Source organism: Cydia fagiglandana, chromosome 1 (assembly GCF_963556715.1).
Source record: "Cydia fagiglandana chromosome 1, ilCydFagi1.1, whole genome shotgun sequence".
Taxonomy (NCBI): Eukaryota; Metazoa; Arthropoda; class Insecta; order Lepidoptera; family Tortricidae; genus Cydia; species Cydia fagiglandana.
The window spans coordinates 22722935-22739008 of record NC_085932.1 but is presented as its reverse complement, the minus strand read 5'-3'; the positions used below and the strand labels follow the sequence as shown (position 1 = coordinate 22739008).

The 16074-nt window shown below is 37.0% G+C and overlaps 2 protein-coding genes across 3 annotated transcripts; one reads left to right on the top strand and one right to left on the bottom strand.

Moving 5' to 3' along the window:
• Positions 1 to 8973: 8973 nt before the first annotated feature.
• Positions 8974 to 11829, bottom strand: LOC134666455 (short coiled-coil protein homolog). 2 transcript variants are annotated; one of them, XR_010098508.1, is made up of 3 exons: positions 11470 to 11829; positions 10813 to 11175; positions 8974 to 10675 (listed from the first exon to the last, which is right to left on the bottom strand). XR_010098508.1 is itself a non-coding variant. In XM_063523620.1 (2 exons), the coding sequence occupies exons 1-2, from the start codon at positions 11732 to 11734 to the stop codon at positions 11033 to 11035; spliced, it is 408 nt and encodes a 135-aa protein (XP_063379690.1). In that variant the 5' UTR covers positions 11735 to 11829; the 3' UTR covers positions 8974 to 11032. The 2 variants fall into 2 exon arrangements, 1 of the variants encoding a protein (XP_063379690.1); XM_063523620.1 differs by having other exon boundaries at positions 8974 to 11175.
• An 814-nt stretch (positions 11830 to 12643) lies between these two features.
• LOC134666444 (large ribosomal subunit protein bL19m) lies at positions 12644 to 14977 on the top strand. The gene is made up of 6 exons (XM_063523610.1): positions 12644 to 12808; positions 12886 to 13119; positions 13339 to 13481; positions 13848 to 14027; positions 14293 to 14447; positions 14783 to 14977. Exons 1-6 carry the CDS (start codon positions 12742 to 12744, stop codon positions 14913 to 14915), a joined length of 912 nt encoding a protein of 303 aa, XP_063379680.1. The 5' UTR covers positions 12644 to 12741; the 3' UTR covers positions 14916 to 14977.
• The last annotated feature ends 1097 nt before the right edge of the window (positions 14978 to 16074 follow it).

Here is a 16074-nt window from a genome sequence, read left to right as displayed (position 1 = left end):
GTCATGGAGCACCTGGTTTTGTACCCTTGTGTACCCTTCAACGGCCAAGTCACACAACATTAACTATAATAATAAAGAAATCGCAGTAAGGAACCTTAGACTTGGCACGACTTTGTCTAGATTTCATTACTTTTTAGAGATAAACAAGCAGCTCCATCGAGACTTGGCTAGTTTTTTACAGAATGTTTTTGGTGGGATTTCACTTCTTTTTGTAGAAACGTGGGCATATTGATTTATTTTATTAGATTTTCTTATTTAACACATTTTTTTTCTTTTTAGGAGTAGTTTTTTTATTATTACAAATCTTTCTTTTCTTTTTTTCCGGTTCTGATTCTTGTACAGTAGCAACAGTTTTTCGTATTGCCCATTCATTAAATCTAATAATTAAATAATAATCAGTAATCCGTCACTAATCATCATATAATGACTTGGCAATCGCACATAATGCTTTACTCGTACCGTACTCGTAAATATGTGTAATGCTCAAACTGCAATTAGCGCTAGCGTTGTGTTCAATTAGAATTATTTTTAATAGGTGACGATGATCCTTTTGTCATTATGCAGCCGTGCGATGGCCAAGTCATTATACGTATTACAAATTAAAGATATCTTATTGATACGGTTTTAACACCCCCTGGCACTGATTAAAATAACCGACTTGGTTTCACATTACATCTCAAAACTTTTTTGTAGTAAAAGCGTTGCGAGACTTGCACCTTTTTACATGTAATGTTTTTGATGGGATCTCATCTCTTTTTGTAGGCAGTCCTTCTTTTCGGGTACTCATACCCATACTATGTATACACATATCATAACTAAACATATCTTCATTCATACTCACATCGTACATCGTAGAGTACCTTTACTTTACTTTACCTACTATTTGTAGGAACTGCAACAGTAACTTTGTAATATCATATATTTATATGGGATTACAAACTTACTTATGCAGTTCTTAGATCTTTAAAACGTGACTGATATTGCAATATTTTTAGGTTTTCCCTTTATGTGGCCATTAAACCATTTATGGGAAGTACTAGTTCTATTCTGATGATCATGAGTGAGTTTCATAAATGCGAAACTTTGCTTTCGCTTAACTTCGGAACTAAATGACCTACAGACTTGAAATTTTGGATTTTAAGTATGTGATTATAGCTTACTGGATGACCAAAATTTCTTCGTTCTGGTCTTATCCAGAGGTTCTCAAATAGGGGCCTGAAAATGCGGCGAAATGGTTCCAGTAAATATGGTACGGCAGTGTTTGCTTCGCGCTCGACTTGGCGGGGGCACTGCCGTGCCCCCCGATGTTGACGTGTAAAAGTGCCCTTGTGGCCTATTTGCTGAATAAATGTTGATATTTGATATTTGATATTTGTTCCGCCCACACCACGGAAGGAAGAATGAAGCGCTTTTTTGTTTTGTGGCCCACACTGTTAACTGTACAGTGGCGTACAAAAGTGCGTGGATTGATGTCGACCGTAATGCCTTCATATGACGGTTGAAACATGTCCATGCACTTTTGAACGCCAGTGTAGGTACTTCGGTGGACCTTAAAATGCCTTTTGTAATAAAATATAATAAAACATAAAATAATAAAACAGTTAGGAGTGTTGCTGTTTGTGCCTATAGGACGCGCCTATGGTAGGGTTGCCATACGTCCCGGTACGCCGGGACATGTCCTGGTTTGAAGCATGATGTCCCGGTGTCCCGGCCCATAAGCAAATTGTCCCGGTTTATAAATCATAGTTATTTAGTAGGGGGCATTGAGACAGACAGACGGCCGGACGGTCAACAAAGTGATCCTATTTGGGCTCCGTTTTTTTCCTTTTGAAGTACGAAATCCTAAAAATCTACCTACTATTATCTCGAAAATATTTCGCGCTCGCTTCGCTCGCGTTTTCATTTAGGTACCTACATTATTTGTGACAGTCAAGTTGAAATTTGGTACACATATATTATGTCAATCTATAACCCGAAGACGGACATGTAACGTAAATAAAATGAATTTTAAACATAGGGGGCACTTATTGGGGGGTAAATGAGACACTTAATAAACAAAGTTTTGCAAACTATATGGTGTTATATATCAAGTGATAGAGCTGTGAGAATCTCAAATATATTTTATTAATAATTTTAAGATTAATAGTTTATAAGTAATTTAAGTAAATAGACAAAAAATTACCACTTCCCCTCTTTATCTCCGAAACTATTAAAATTAAAAAAAAAATACTAAATAGTTTCTTACCTATAGATGACAGAAAAACCTATTAGAAATATGCAGTCAAGCGTGCGTCGGACTTATTACTTAGTTTTTGATCGTCCCTTACGGGTCTTTTTTAAACATTTCACTCACGTTTCACATCAAAATATACATTGTTGAAAATTGTGTAATGTACGGAACCCTTGGAAGGCGAGTCCGACTCGCACTTGGCCGGTTTTCGTTAAATGTCCCGGTCTGAGCCCGGTTGTAAGTGCGTTGCCGGCTTTTGAGATGGGAGTACGCTTTTTTCTGGAAGGTTTGAAGGTCGTATCTGTAAATTAACTTCCAACGTGAATACAATGCAGTTCGTTATCTACCGCGGAAACATGCAACAAGTAAAAACCTGAGACAACTCGGTGACATCACCTCTACGTCACGCCGCGATCACGCCGTTGCCACGCAACGCGCAACTTAGCTGGGGTTCTAAGGTCCACCACCTTGCATTTTGGAGACAAAGCAAACCGCTTGGAACAGGTGTTCCTGGGGATGATCTGAGCCGATTAAGCCCGGTTGCCAAGAGGTTCCACCCAGCAGGTGGGCAGGGGAGGGGGGGCAAAAGTGGCTCCGGCGCGCCTCACTCTAAGCTATATATCTGCATACATCTAGCAAGTATATCAAGTTTGGTGTCTTTTTCGTGTAATTCGAGGATGAAAAATTCATTTCTGTGACTAAATTTTCACTCTTCCATACAAAAAAATCGAGAAATTAAAAATTCCAAAAAAATCTTTTCACTTTTTATTTCGAAAATCCTCTACAAAATTAAAACTATGAGGATTTGCTCTAGAAAAAAAATACCTGTGAATAGCCCAGTTATCCTACTATATAGAATAGTAAACTTGTTAAACATTTTTTTTTCATAACTCTGATAAAAAAAATGTTTTGTGTCGCGCGGCGTACCTGCATTGTAAGAGCGGTATGCAGCGTTTAGGATTTTTAAGTATGTTTCGATGGTTTCTGATAAGTTGTTATTCTTCTGGTTGTAGAAAATTACTTCTGGACGTGATATATATACAAATATAAATTAAATGTATAAATATAGATGTTGGGAAAACTTTCGCCAATAGAGTTATTATAAATGTGATAAAATTAACAAAGCAGATATTTGATTAAAATGCGGGTTAAAATACGAGTAAGATATATATTGTTCGCAATTGCCACTATATGCCCATGGGTCCGTGCATTTTAGTTTTTTCTTAACGCAGTTGCACCTCCCTGCGCATTTTGTTTTGCAGCGGCAACGAATAAGCTCTAAACAAGCAGCAGCCGCCGCAGGTATGTAGGCTTGTACATATGGGCTCCCAATAACCATTTTGTTTGGACCAGCTCCAGTCAGCAGGACATGGAAGCTGTTGCTGAGGGGCTATAATCTGTCCCCAAACATAGCCTCCTTGGTAAACTGCACGGAGAATATGTTTACGTAGGTAGCGCATCTTCCATTGGAGGCAGATTCTCTAACTGAAGATTATTTTTTGTAAAAATTACTTTTCGGCACTCTTTTACACTTGTACTTGTACCTGATCCGAACACTGTAACACAATGCATAGTATCAAAATAATGTCTAAGGACCTAGGTCTAATTCACATCTCGTAATTCAAATCTGTTCAGATTTAATATTGTAAGACTCTTACTTGTCATACAAGACAATAACATTTTTTTCCAAAATTGGCTGCTCAATGTTGTTTTGTTTACCGTATTTAAATCCCTCCGGAACATTACAAGGACCACTAAAACCAGGATTGTCAGATCCCTCATATTTCCCACTTTTCTGTATGCTGTATGTCTCACATGGACACTAAGGGCATCCGAAAAACAGAAAGTGAATGCACTAGAGATGTGGTGCTGGAGACGAATGCTGGGCATATCATGGACTGAGCATCAATTATTGAGGAGCTTGGCATTAAAGAGCGGTTGCTTTCTACGGGCAAAACTCGGTACTCAACTTCTTTCGACACGTGTCTCGTCGAGACGGAACCTCTACAGAACGTCTAGTTGTGCAAGAAAGAGTAGGAAGTGACAGGGCTAGGGGAAGATCTCTAATGAGATGTACTGACCAAACCAAATCAGTGTGTCGGTCACAGTAAGCGAATGCTTACGGAAAGCAGCTCTACGGGAGGAATGGCGACGTGTCGTTAAATGAGTCGCTCAAAAGTTTTCATAATGGCCACGACCACTCTATCAAGAGTGTAACGAAGAAGAAGGCCCTCCGTTACAGCAGGATATGCGCTTTAAGCTTGAAATACGCTTTTTTTCCCTTTCCACACACAAAAGAAACTGTGTTGTAACCTGAAAAGGCGTGGAAGAATGGCAAGACTACTATCCTTTCTGGTCCTGTAAAATAAATCATATATCTATGAGTTACAAATAAAATCATATATTTAAAGAAAGTTTGCAGCACGTGACCATTAGCCCAGTTGACCTGTCTCTTATTGCGGTGACATATTTATTTATTTTATTTACAATTAATGGAAGAACTACAAACGTTAGCTTAAGAAAATGCAATAGCATGGCACGAGAGGAACAGGTGATTCTTTCCTGTGCCAATCCTCCATTAATTGTAAATAAAATAAATATGTCACCGCAGTATACGAGACAGCTCACCAGGGCAATTGGTCAAGTGCTGCAAACTTTCTTTAAATATATGATTTTATTTGTAACGCATAGATATATAATTTATTTTACAGGACCAGAAAGGTCAGAAGGTTTGTCATTCTTCCACACCTTTTCAGGTTGCGACACTGTTTCTTTTTTGTATGGACAGGGAAAAAAGCGTATTTCAAGCTTGGAGCGCATATCCTGCCGTAACGGAGGGGTTTAAATACGGCAAACAAGGCAATATTGAGCAGGCATTGCCAAAATTGATAAAAATTGTTATTGTCTTGTATGGCAAGTAAGAGTCTTACAATAGTAAGTATGGACAGATTTGAATTACGAGGTGTGAATTGGCCCCTAGACGTTATTTTAACAAAATGCATAGTATTATGTTACTGATTTTACGAGTACATCAGGTACAAGTACGAGTGCAAAAGAGTGCCGAAAAGTACTTTTTACAAAAAAAAATCTTCAGTTAGAGAATCTGCATCCAATGGAAGATGCCCAGAGGCGTAACTAGGGGGGGGTTGGAGGGGGCAAGTGCCCCGGGCGCCGACCAAGGGGGGGGGGCGCCAAAATGGGCAAAAGACTACCTCTCATCCTGGTAATCTGGCCCACAGCTCAGAAAAGCAAAGAGAAAGCCGATCTTTTAGGTACTCTTTTTTGCCTAGAACTCGACCTTAAAAGACGACGGTAGCGCCCTACCGCCCACCATCCCGCAGTGCGAATACTCTATGCCAGAAACTTCTATCAAGCAGAGGGATATTCGGTAGGAGTTGCTATGCTTTCATTTTATAAGGCGAGCGGGCCGAGTGCTTCAGAGAGTTCAGAGCTGTGTTCCGTGTTAGCGCGTCTTTTCCCTCAGGGGTCTCCTGTCGGGAAGTTACCATCTTATGGACAGTCCAAGAGACTACCTATGCAAATGGATCGCTAGCCCTTTGTCCGGCAGGCGCATATATATGAGCCGTAGTAGACGGAACCTACTCCAATAGCTGCTGCTGCATATCTGTGACATGTTGTCTATCGGACGACAGTAGGTACGGGGATTCCTATATAGGCTGGTTAAAAATAACTACGTTCCCGTTGCCAGGGAGGTTTTGGGATTATACTGAGCAACTTTTACTACGGGACCAACCACCAACCCCGAAATCTCAAAAAAAAAAGTTTACCCTCCCATAGAAAATGGACCAACCAAAATGTATGAACCAGCCAAATTTTTTTTTCGCGACTGAGGGGTTGGTCCCATAGTAAAAGTTGCTCATTATAATCCCAGAACCTCCTTGGCAACGGGAATGCAGTTATTTTTAGCCACCCTGTATACAGGATGTTCTCTACCGCTCGTAGGTAAGTACAATGAGCTGTTGTCTGAAGAATTGTTTGACATGCTGCCTAGTTGCCAACGGTGACAGCTTGCCATTACTGCACCGCTCGCCGTATTAGGATAGGCAGAGTGTTTATCCTCACACCCTAGAACCTAAATGGTCGCATACTGTGCGGTTTAAGAGGAATTCCTTCCACAGTGGTCGGGAGGAAATTTGTCGAAAAAAGGGAGCTCATTCCACAATAAATTGATTAAGTTCCTTTTTCTCGAGAGGCTACAGTATGGAGATCTCCAAAAAAGTGCATAAGTTTTAAAATGGTCGGCAACGCGCTTGTAACTCTTTTGGAGTGTAGACGTCCATATGATGCGGTGACCACTTACCATCAGGTGGGTCGTAAAAATTGTTACCCACCGATGTCACAGAATAAATAATAGTACTAGGTACAGAAGACTCACTCTGTAACAAAACGCGTCTGTCACGATCAGCGCAGATATGGCCGCTAGGTGGCGACAGCGCCACGCGCGGCTTATGGCAAACCCCAAAATTGGGGTCGAACGGATGGACTTTTAACTGCCAGTAGCAAAGCGACGATATCGCGGAGTGAGCCACGCCTGCCGATGTATTAAAAAAACACATATACACTGTATTGTCTAAATTAAAAGTAAATTTTAATTAAAAAAAAAGTAACCCTTTTGTAGTTCATTTCGTTTGTGTGGGGGGGGGGGGGCGCAAATTTGGTGCCTGCCCCTGGCGCCATATCCTCTAGCTACGCCCCTGAAGATGCCCTACCCACGTAAACATATTTCTCCGTGCAGTTTACCAAGGAGGCTATGTTTGGGGACAGATTATAGCCCCTCAGCAACAGCTTCCATGTCCTGCTGACTGGAGCTGGTCCAAACAAAATGGTTATTGGGAGCCCATATGTACAAGCCTACCTGCGGCGGCTGCTGCTTGTTTAGAGCTTATTCGTTGCCGCTGCAAAACAAAATGGGCAGGGAGGTGCAACTGCGTTAAGAAAAAACTAAAATGCACGGACCCATGGGCATGTAGTGGCAATTGCGAACAATATATATCTTACTCGTATTTTAACCCGCATTTTAATCAAACATCTGCTTTGTTAATTTTATCACATTTATAATAACTCTATTGGCAAAAGTTTTCCCAACATCTATATTTATACGTTTAATTTATATTTGTATATATATCACGTCCAGAAGTAATTTTCTACAACCAGAAGAATAACAACTTATCAGAAACCATCGAAACATACTTAAAAATCCTAAACGCTGCATACCGCTCTTACAATGCAGGTACGCCGCGCGACACAAAACTTTTTTTTTATCAGAGTTATGAAAAAAAAATGTTTAACAAGTTTACTATTCTATATAGTAGGATAACTGGGCTATTCACAGGTATTTTTTTTCTAGAGCAAATCCTCATAGTTTTAATTTTGTAGAAGATTTTCGAAAAAAGAAGTGAAAAGATTTTTTTGGAATTTTTAATTTCTCGATTTTTTTGTATGGAAGAGTGAAAATTTAGTCACAGAAATGAATTCTTCATCCTCGAATTACACGAAAAAGACACCAAACTTGATATAGTTGCTAGATGTATGCAGATATATAGCTTAGAGTGAGGCGCGCCGGAGCCACATTTGCCCCCCCTCCCCTGCCCACCTGCTGGGTGGAACCTCTTGGCAACCGGGCTTAATCGGCTCAGATCACCCCCAGAAACACCTGTTCCAAGCGGTTTGCTTTGTCTCCAAAATGCAAGGTCCCCTTAGAAAACAGGACCTTAGAACTTCTGCTAACTGACTGCGCCCGCGCCAATTTTTTGCGGGAATCATGATCGTGTTCAACGGTTCTTCGTGCGAACGAGTGGCGTAACTTGTGAATCATTTAATGACTTGCCAAGTGCCACGCCGCTAGCAAATGAGAGGAGTTTCTCAAATTAATTAGTTGTTATAAATGGTGCTTCCAAAATGTCGCAAGACCCATAGTTGTTTGAAAGTAATATACCCTAATGTGGAAGTTCAAGTTAGTTTAGGAAATTTCTCATTGATATGAATAGATTATAAAAACTCGAAAAATACCAAATCAGACTATGAATGATATAGGCCATAGGCCATTTGCATATGGTGGATTCTGATTACCTAAACTTATTTTAATAATAGGACCTAATAACAATTATACAGAGATGCGAAAAATACTTTATAAAAAGTATTTAAATACAAAATACAAATACTTCCTTGATAATACTATTTCAAATGCAAAATACAAAATAGTTTTTGAATTTGTATTTAAATACAAAATAGGTATTTTTAAAATACTTTTTTAAAATACAAATGCTTTTAGATAAAAGGTACTCTGAGTAGTGAATTCCTAGTCTGAATTAAAAAGTATTACTCAGAATTTCCAAGTTGAAAAGACTCTCTTTGTTCTTTGACTCGCTACGCTTGTGGTCATGTGCGACGTTACTAAACAAATTCAACAGTTCCATGTTAAAAGAATGAGAGAGTTGCCAGGATTGTAACATCAGAAGAGATTGTAAATCCTACCTAAATTACCTACCTACTATAAAGTATTTTGAAAATAGAAAATAGGTCCCAAAACCTATTTCAAATAAAATACAAAATAGTTTTCTTCAAAAGGTATTTAAATACAAAATAGGTATTTTGCATTTTGTATTTGCATTTTAAATACAAGTATTTCAAATAAGTCACATCTCTGCAATTATACAATATCCTTGCTGTGATGATGCCTAATATTATAATGTTAGGTGACAAAATATTAAAACAATAAGATATTATGTTAAAAACTTTATAAAGCATAACAATCGAATATAAATATACATCCATTAGCATTAAGAAATAAAATAGTGGACGGATTTCCCATAAGGCACAGTAGGCCCGGGCCTAGGGCGGCGAGATATTAGGGGCGGCAAATTGTGACAAAAAATTCGCTGATGATAACAAAAAATGACTCAAAATTTATCAGGCCAGGCAACGAATTCTCAAAAAAAGGTACCTAGAGGGAAATGCTTGAAACACAATTTTTGACTTTGTACCTAACTTTATTTGGACTGAACATATCAAAAGTCCCCGGCCGTAGCCCTTGAGCCGGGGGAAGAGAGAGGTTTGTAGGTCACATTTTTCAGTTTTTCGCTTATATCTCGGAAACTATGCGTTCTAACGACATGATCATTATTCATTATACAAAAAGAAAGTTGGTTAAATTTGCTACAAGCTATAATTTTTACGATATCTGGAGGGCCCTCCACACTTGTGCCCGAATCGCGGCGCGAAGCCGCGGACGCGAGTGTGGCGTCGATTTCGCATTTATATCTTTTCGTTGCCTGATCTAAATGTAGTCAATATGATGGGTGCTGATGCTGAGAAAGGGGCGGCTACAAGGCTTGGGGCCTAGGGCGGCAAAGACTGCAAATCCGCCACTGAGTGGACATATGTTTATAAATGCATATGAGAGCTTTGATCAAAAATACTGGTTTGTTCATTAAATTAATAAAAAAAGACATATAATTTAGAGTTGTTTATGTTGACAGTAACAATACACAAATCTGTATGTGTAAAACGTAATTAATCCATTCAGTTCATTTTTGAGATACAACGGTTATACTTACTATAGTCTGACAAAAAAGAGTAAAAATTATAAAGTGGCAATACTGTATAGTTCGTTTTTTTTAGCATTAGAAAGAACTTGCAAGAAGGTAAGCGATCTTGACATGTCTTTTAATTGAAAAACGCTTTTTAAAAATCAAAAACGATTACTTATGAAAGCAGAAGAATATAAATGATCGTATTAGATCCATAATTGTTACATATTTGCCGTAACTTATTCTTAAAATGTGTTTTTCAATTAAAAGACACATCAAGATTGTTGTTCTAATGCTAAAAAAACGAACTATAGTGTTGTCCAGTTTTTTTACATTGATTTGAAACACTCAGTGTATTGCCACTTATTCATTTCTAGTCTTTTTTGTCTGACTGTACATAGCGTCATTTAGCTTTTATATGGGCAATAGCCTTTATTTAGCAGTTACATTTACAAAAGCCGTCATTCAAACCCATGTCAGACCTTACAATTATATATAAAAAAAATCTAATAACTCCACCTCAAAACACATTAAATTTTAATGAATGCTGAAGCTAAGCATCAAAGCTTACAGAAATGAAATAGTATTTTTTTTCCCCCCATTTCATAAGGTATTAATTTATTAAACCAGTTGATATTTAACAGGTTCAAGAATTTAGTTAATTTAAACAATACCTTTCAATATGAGATAGATTGTTTTGCTTCATAATTTCAATAGTGCACTGCTAATAAAGCATAAACTAAGTCATGTAAACTTCATTATACATACATATAAGTATATTTTTCCAATAAACTGTGTTTGTATTGTCAGATTTGCTTCATCAGATTTGTATCGTCAGATTTGCTTGACTAATTGTGTCAGCAAAGCAAGTACTAAAGATTACAATACTGCCCTCCTAACAATAAGTGCAATAACTTATATTAAATTATCATTAAATAATATACTTTGTTCTCATACAATATGTCACACAAGTGACTGAGATTTCAAAATTAGTTATTGCACTTATCGTTAGGAGGGCAGAATATTTGTGACAAGAAAACAAATGCATTACTTTTCTAATCTATCAGCCAACATGGTTTTTACATGTAAGTAGAGAAGATGATACAAGCCATACAAACTTTGTATTAAACATTATTTATATGTAATACTTAAAACATTATAGATTAAAATTGTATTGGTGCTTAATTTTAAAGTGCAACCAATAATAAGTATGCACTATTTTAAGTGCATTATAGATTTCAAGCTCTCCGATTTACTTCTTATGAACATTAGGGGTAGTGGATTGGAATACTGATGATGCTGACATGAGATTTTCAATATACTGCCCCAACACTTGGTTTTCCGAACGCAGCTTCAAATTTTCTTCCTTTACCGAGTCCACTCTCTGCGACAGATCTGTGAATAAAATACATAGGTATGATTAATAACTTATTTTTTTATAGTGTTGTCTTACAGTGTTACAAAAATCATAGTAAATATTAGTAATTAGCAAATGGAGTAAACTACTTCTAAAGTTATTTCTGCATAATAATTTTCTAAGGTTCAATGAGCCATCAGTCCCTGAGCCTGCAAGGTATTTACTGTAAGCTAATTTGATTGATTCACAGTTAACTGAGTGATGCCAACACGAACTTTAGGATGTAAAATAGTTGAGCATAAAATAATAACGTAATTAATAATGAATTATACCATCTAAAGTGTTCTGAAGCTCCAACACCTGCGATATCAACCGTGCCTTCTCTTCCTGCTCATCTAATCCCGAGTCGGGTTCAAAGCTCTGCGGGCCATTCAGGCCAGGGCTAGAGGAACCGCCAGTGTACGAACTAGGCAATGAGTCCATTGAACGACCATGATCTAAATGATTGTTCTCCACGTCGTCTGTAATAATCACTTGCGGATCATCATCAGCTAATGGAATGTTGTCGTCGTTACACTTTTGCACTATTGACGACATTTTTCTTCAAGAATTGTTAGATTCAAAATCTTAGCCTGGCAAAAGTTTTTATTTACATACAATATAAAAGTGCAACGTTTGACGAAGGACGAAAATCAATATTCAATAAGTTTCTGTCATTTCTGTCATTTAGTTGTCAAATTTGACAGTGACTGGTACAGGTACGTTTAAAAACAGATCAAATCTTACAAAATTAGCTTTTTCGGATAAAACACACAGTATTCTTCATTATTAAATATAAAAATTAGTGAATTGCTATTTTATTATAGTAAATTATATTATTTGTTGTGCGGCCGCCAACGCGGCTGAACACCTCAAGCGGCGCAAATATGCAGCCATTGATTCTGGCTGCATGTTTGAGCCGTTTGGGGTGGAAACCCTAGGGCCGTGGGGCTCTGGCGCCCACGGCATATTCGCCGAGCTGGCGAAGCGCCTTGTGGAGGCAACGGGTGACAAGAGGGCTGGCTCCTACCTTGCGCAACGCATTGGCATTGCCGTCCAGCGTGGCAATGCCGCCAGCCTTCTTGGCACCCTGCCCCAAGGCACAGAGTTGGAGCCAGTTTTTTATTTATAGGTTATTTTAGTTTAGTAGTTATTTTAGTTGTAGATTTATTGTAGTTTTTAATTTTAGTTTATAATTGTTTTTTTTTTGTTTATATTACATGTATTTCTTGTTTGAATAAATTATTTGTTAATATATTTAGAAATTACAAGGATATTGTCAGAATTATTTGTCGCGGTGCGGTGTGGTAGTCTGTTACTGCTTTTAAGAATCATTTCCGAACGTATCCCATATTTATATTATTCAAGTTATATGTTTAAACGTTGAAAATATGTTACTTATATTATGAAAATAATCTACAGTTCTCTGTGGTACTACTAAAATGTCAAATTGCGTATGTCAAAAATATATGTAATTTGTGTTAATCAAATCATATTTTTTATTTATATAGAATTTAAACATAATTGCTGCAGTGTTATTAGTTCGTATTTAATTTAATTCAACTATGGCTCTGGCCATTAGAAAAAGTACAACTGATTTATTCACCGCAGCCAAATGGCTTGCTCGAAGAGGTTATAATCAAGTTACTATTGGTATTTATTACTTAACTTTATTTGACACAACTTATATTATTTGAACTTTTTTGTAGACTGCCGATTTCTGGCAAGCCTTCCAGAGAAGGCCGAAGCGGTTCAAGATGAGAAGCCGAGGAGGGTGGGACGAAAGCCTGGGAACCGGAATGCGGCTTTAGAGTTCCGTCATGCTTATCCTGAATTTTTGCCCGATCCTAATCCTAAATGGCGTAACAGCTTACGGGAGAAGTTGGAGAGAGCTGATATGCTGAAAAGGAGAAATCAGATTGATATCCCAGAGTTTTATGTTGGTATGTAAGCAAAATATATCTTTGTATGTACTAGAACTACATAGTAGGTACATATGTGCAAAAAATTATAATAATGAGTACTATATTGTAATGATTTGAAAAATTAAAATGAATAAACATTGCAAGGGAATATGTGTTATTGAATGAATACTTAAAGTCCCTGCTAGACTTGCTAGAGGCTAGTTAATGTTTGCCTAAACACATTTTCTCTGTTTTCAGGGTCTATATTAGCAGTGACCATAACAGATCCTCATGCTCAGGGCAAGATCAACCGCTTTGTGGGCATCTGTATTGAAAGGAAAGGCTGTGGTTTGAGGGCAGAGTTCATTTTGAGAAATGTCATTGATCATCAAGGTATTGAGGTAAGCAAGGATACAATGTGTCAAGTGCTACTATAATTATTATATTATTAGTTTTATTTTGGAACTAAGCTGATAAAAAAATACTTAGTAAAAATTACAATTTATTGAAACACAAAAAAAAAACACTGGGAATAATTTAATTGAATTTATTGGATTGAGGTGAATTTTTCCATTTATCTTTTAACTTAAAATTTGTAGTATTTTATGCAGATGTATCTGCTTGATGTTTAACTTAGTGGAATACAATTCACTACAGATAAGTTCTCAGATGTCTTAGTTCCAAACCAGCAGAGCATGGCAAAATATCTATTTGATTAAAAACTTGCCTTTCAGTATAGTAATATTACATATGCACATTAATTTAAGGTTCGCTATGAGCTATATGACCCCACCATCCAAAAGATCCAAGTGCTTCGTCTTGAGAAGCGCCTTGATGATAAGCTGCTGTACTTGAGGGATGCTCTACCAGAGTACAGCACATTCCCAACTGACATGGATCCGGAGATCTTGCCAGAGGGGACTCCTGTGCCTATTAATCCTGTTCAGGTAAGAAGTAATAATTAAATAAATTACTTTTTTTTACATATTCAGGTATAATTGTGTAATACTCCAAAAAGTATTACAGTAGTTTTTCTTGGTTTCCATGAAATTGAGATCATTCCCTGATTCTAAAATGAGTGTGAATTGATAATGAAAAACTATAATAGAAATCGACATATCACAATTATTAGTCTATGCTGTCAAATAATTTTTAACCCTTGATTTACTATACATACATTATTAAACTTGATGAGTCTTGTAATATTTTTAGGTCAAACTGAAACCAAGACCATGGCTCGAAAGATGGGAGAGGCAAGATCTTAAAGGAGTGTCTAATATTGAAGAATATCTAAAGGAGAAAGACAGAGTTAGGCGAGAACTGAGGAAGACTCCATGGGAGAAATATGATTTGATGAAGCAGTACAGGTACATTTTAGTTAATTATAGATCTTGTGTTTCTATTGAAGAAACTTCATCCTTGTCTAAAAAGCTAGATGTTTGAATCCAAGAAATATCCCGCAAGCCAGTTACAGACTCATAACCAAGTTCATCTCAGCATAAAGAGCATTTGTTTGTGTGATAAGCATGAATATTATTACTATTATTAGTTACTTGTACTTGGTAATGCATTTCATAGTACACATTTTGCTTAGTTTATGGTAGGTTGTCTAGGTTGACCTGTGTAAGATGGTTCGCAAATATGTTAAAATTTGATTATGTTAAGATTAATATAAAATATGTATATACATATAATTTTCCAGAAAAACTATCCCGGAAGAAGACCAAAGCGAAATATGGAGTGAAGTGTACAATCAACTGCATCAGCTGCAGATAACGCGCAAGAAGACATATAGAAAACGCACGCTTAGTGCACCAAAACCGCAGCTTGGATAACTGTTATGTATAAAACATAGTTTTTAGAAAAAAATAAATAAAGCTATACAAATATTATGCTATATCTTAAATTATGTCAATAATTATTCCCTATTGTATACAAAAGCTGCAAAGCAAAAACCTATCCTAACACAACATTATTTTATGTAGTGGCAACACCGGTCGTGCGTTTCGAAAATGCTTCATTGAAGAACTGTTGCACACTATGCACAGCATGTCCACAGCCAGTCACAGCATAATGTAAGTTATTGACGTTATTGTACATTTCGTTTTCTCGCAATTGATAAGGTAATGTATGGTAATGTATCATTAAAAAGGCTTTTGAGTTAAAAAACAAAACAAAAATTTCGAACTAATTGCGGTCAGTGAGTATCTAAACGCAACACTATTCTGAATGTCAAATGGTTTCGGGGGAAAGCTAAAAGATGTCGCTACTAATCACAATATTAGTTCGTTTGATTCACCCGGTTGCGGTTGCTTTGCGTGCATTGAATGCAACATGCAAGTTTGCAAGTAGTTTGTTCGTGTTGTGTGCGTGACGTACGGCGTTAAGCTAAGAGCTAAGGACGTTCATTCGTTGCACTTGAATGCACTTTACACATAATACTCCAATTGTATTACAAGAAGAACCAATAAGTTAACGAAGGAACATTAAAACAAGTTTCGTTAGTGACTTGTGTAGTGATTTAAGTGTTTGCTTAAGTTGGATCCGGAGTTGCAATTGATCACCTCGTCGCCGGGTAAGTAATTATTTATGCACTATACATACTGCTGCATTTAAAAACATAGTATATTGTTGTAACTACTAGTTTATTACTCTTCTCGTTCATGAAAATTAAGTTTATGTCATCAGTGGATGAATTTTGCAAGATTCACACGTACCTATTTGGGAACTCGTGTCATAAATTTGCAACTGCATTTTATCCTTGATTTATTGATTATGCGTCACTGTTACTGGCCACTACGTGACCACCGTTATGTTCTCGCCTTTTAAGTATACTTAATTTAACTCATAACAGGTTTTTACTTACTTTGTGTTCATGTTTTTGTTTCGCACATACTTTATGACGGTTCTTAGGCACTAAATTTAGTCTGTTTGGCCCAACATAGGTCATGCAATGGTTTTTAAACAATCAAATTATAGAACTTAGAATACTTA

What these genes read in the sequence shown, in the direction of transcription:
- LOC134666455 (XM_063523620.1), bottom strand. Translation starts at nt 11,734, where the DNA reads ATGTCGTCAATAGTGCAAAAGTGTAACGACGACAACATTCCATTAGCT. An exon ending in GCTTCAGAACACTTTAGATG is followed by an intron (nt 11,176 to 11,469) that starts GTATAATTCATT and finishes TTTTATTCACAG; the next exon opens with ATCTGTCGCAGAGAGTGGAC.
- LOC134666444 (XM_063523610.1), top strand. Translation starts at nt 12,742, where the DNA reads ATGGCTCTGGCCATTAGAAAAAGTACAACTGATTTATTCACCGCAGCC. An exon ending in CAAATGGCTTGCTCGAAGAG is followed by an intron (nt 12,809 to 12,885) that starts GTTATAATCAAG and finishes ACTTTTTTGTAG; the next exon opens with ACTGCCGATTTCTGGCAAGC. An exon ending in GATTTGATGAAGCAGTACAG is followed by an intron (nt 14,448 to 14,782) that starts GTACATTTTAGT and finishes ATAATTTTCCAG; the next exon opens with AAAAACTATCCCGGAAGAAG.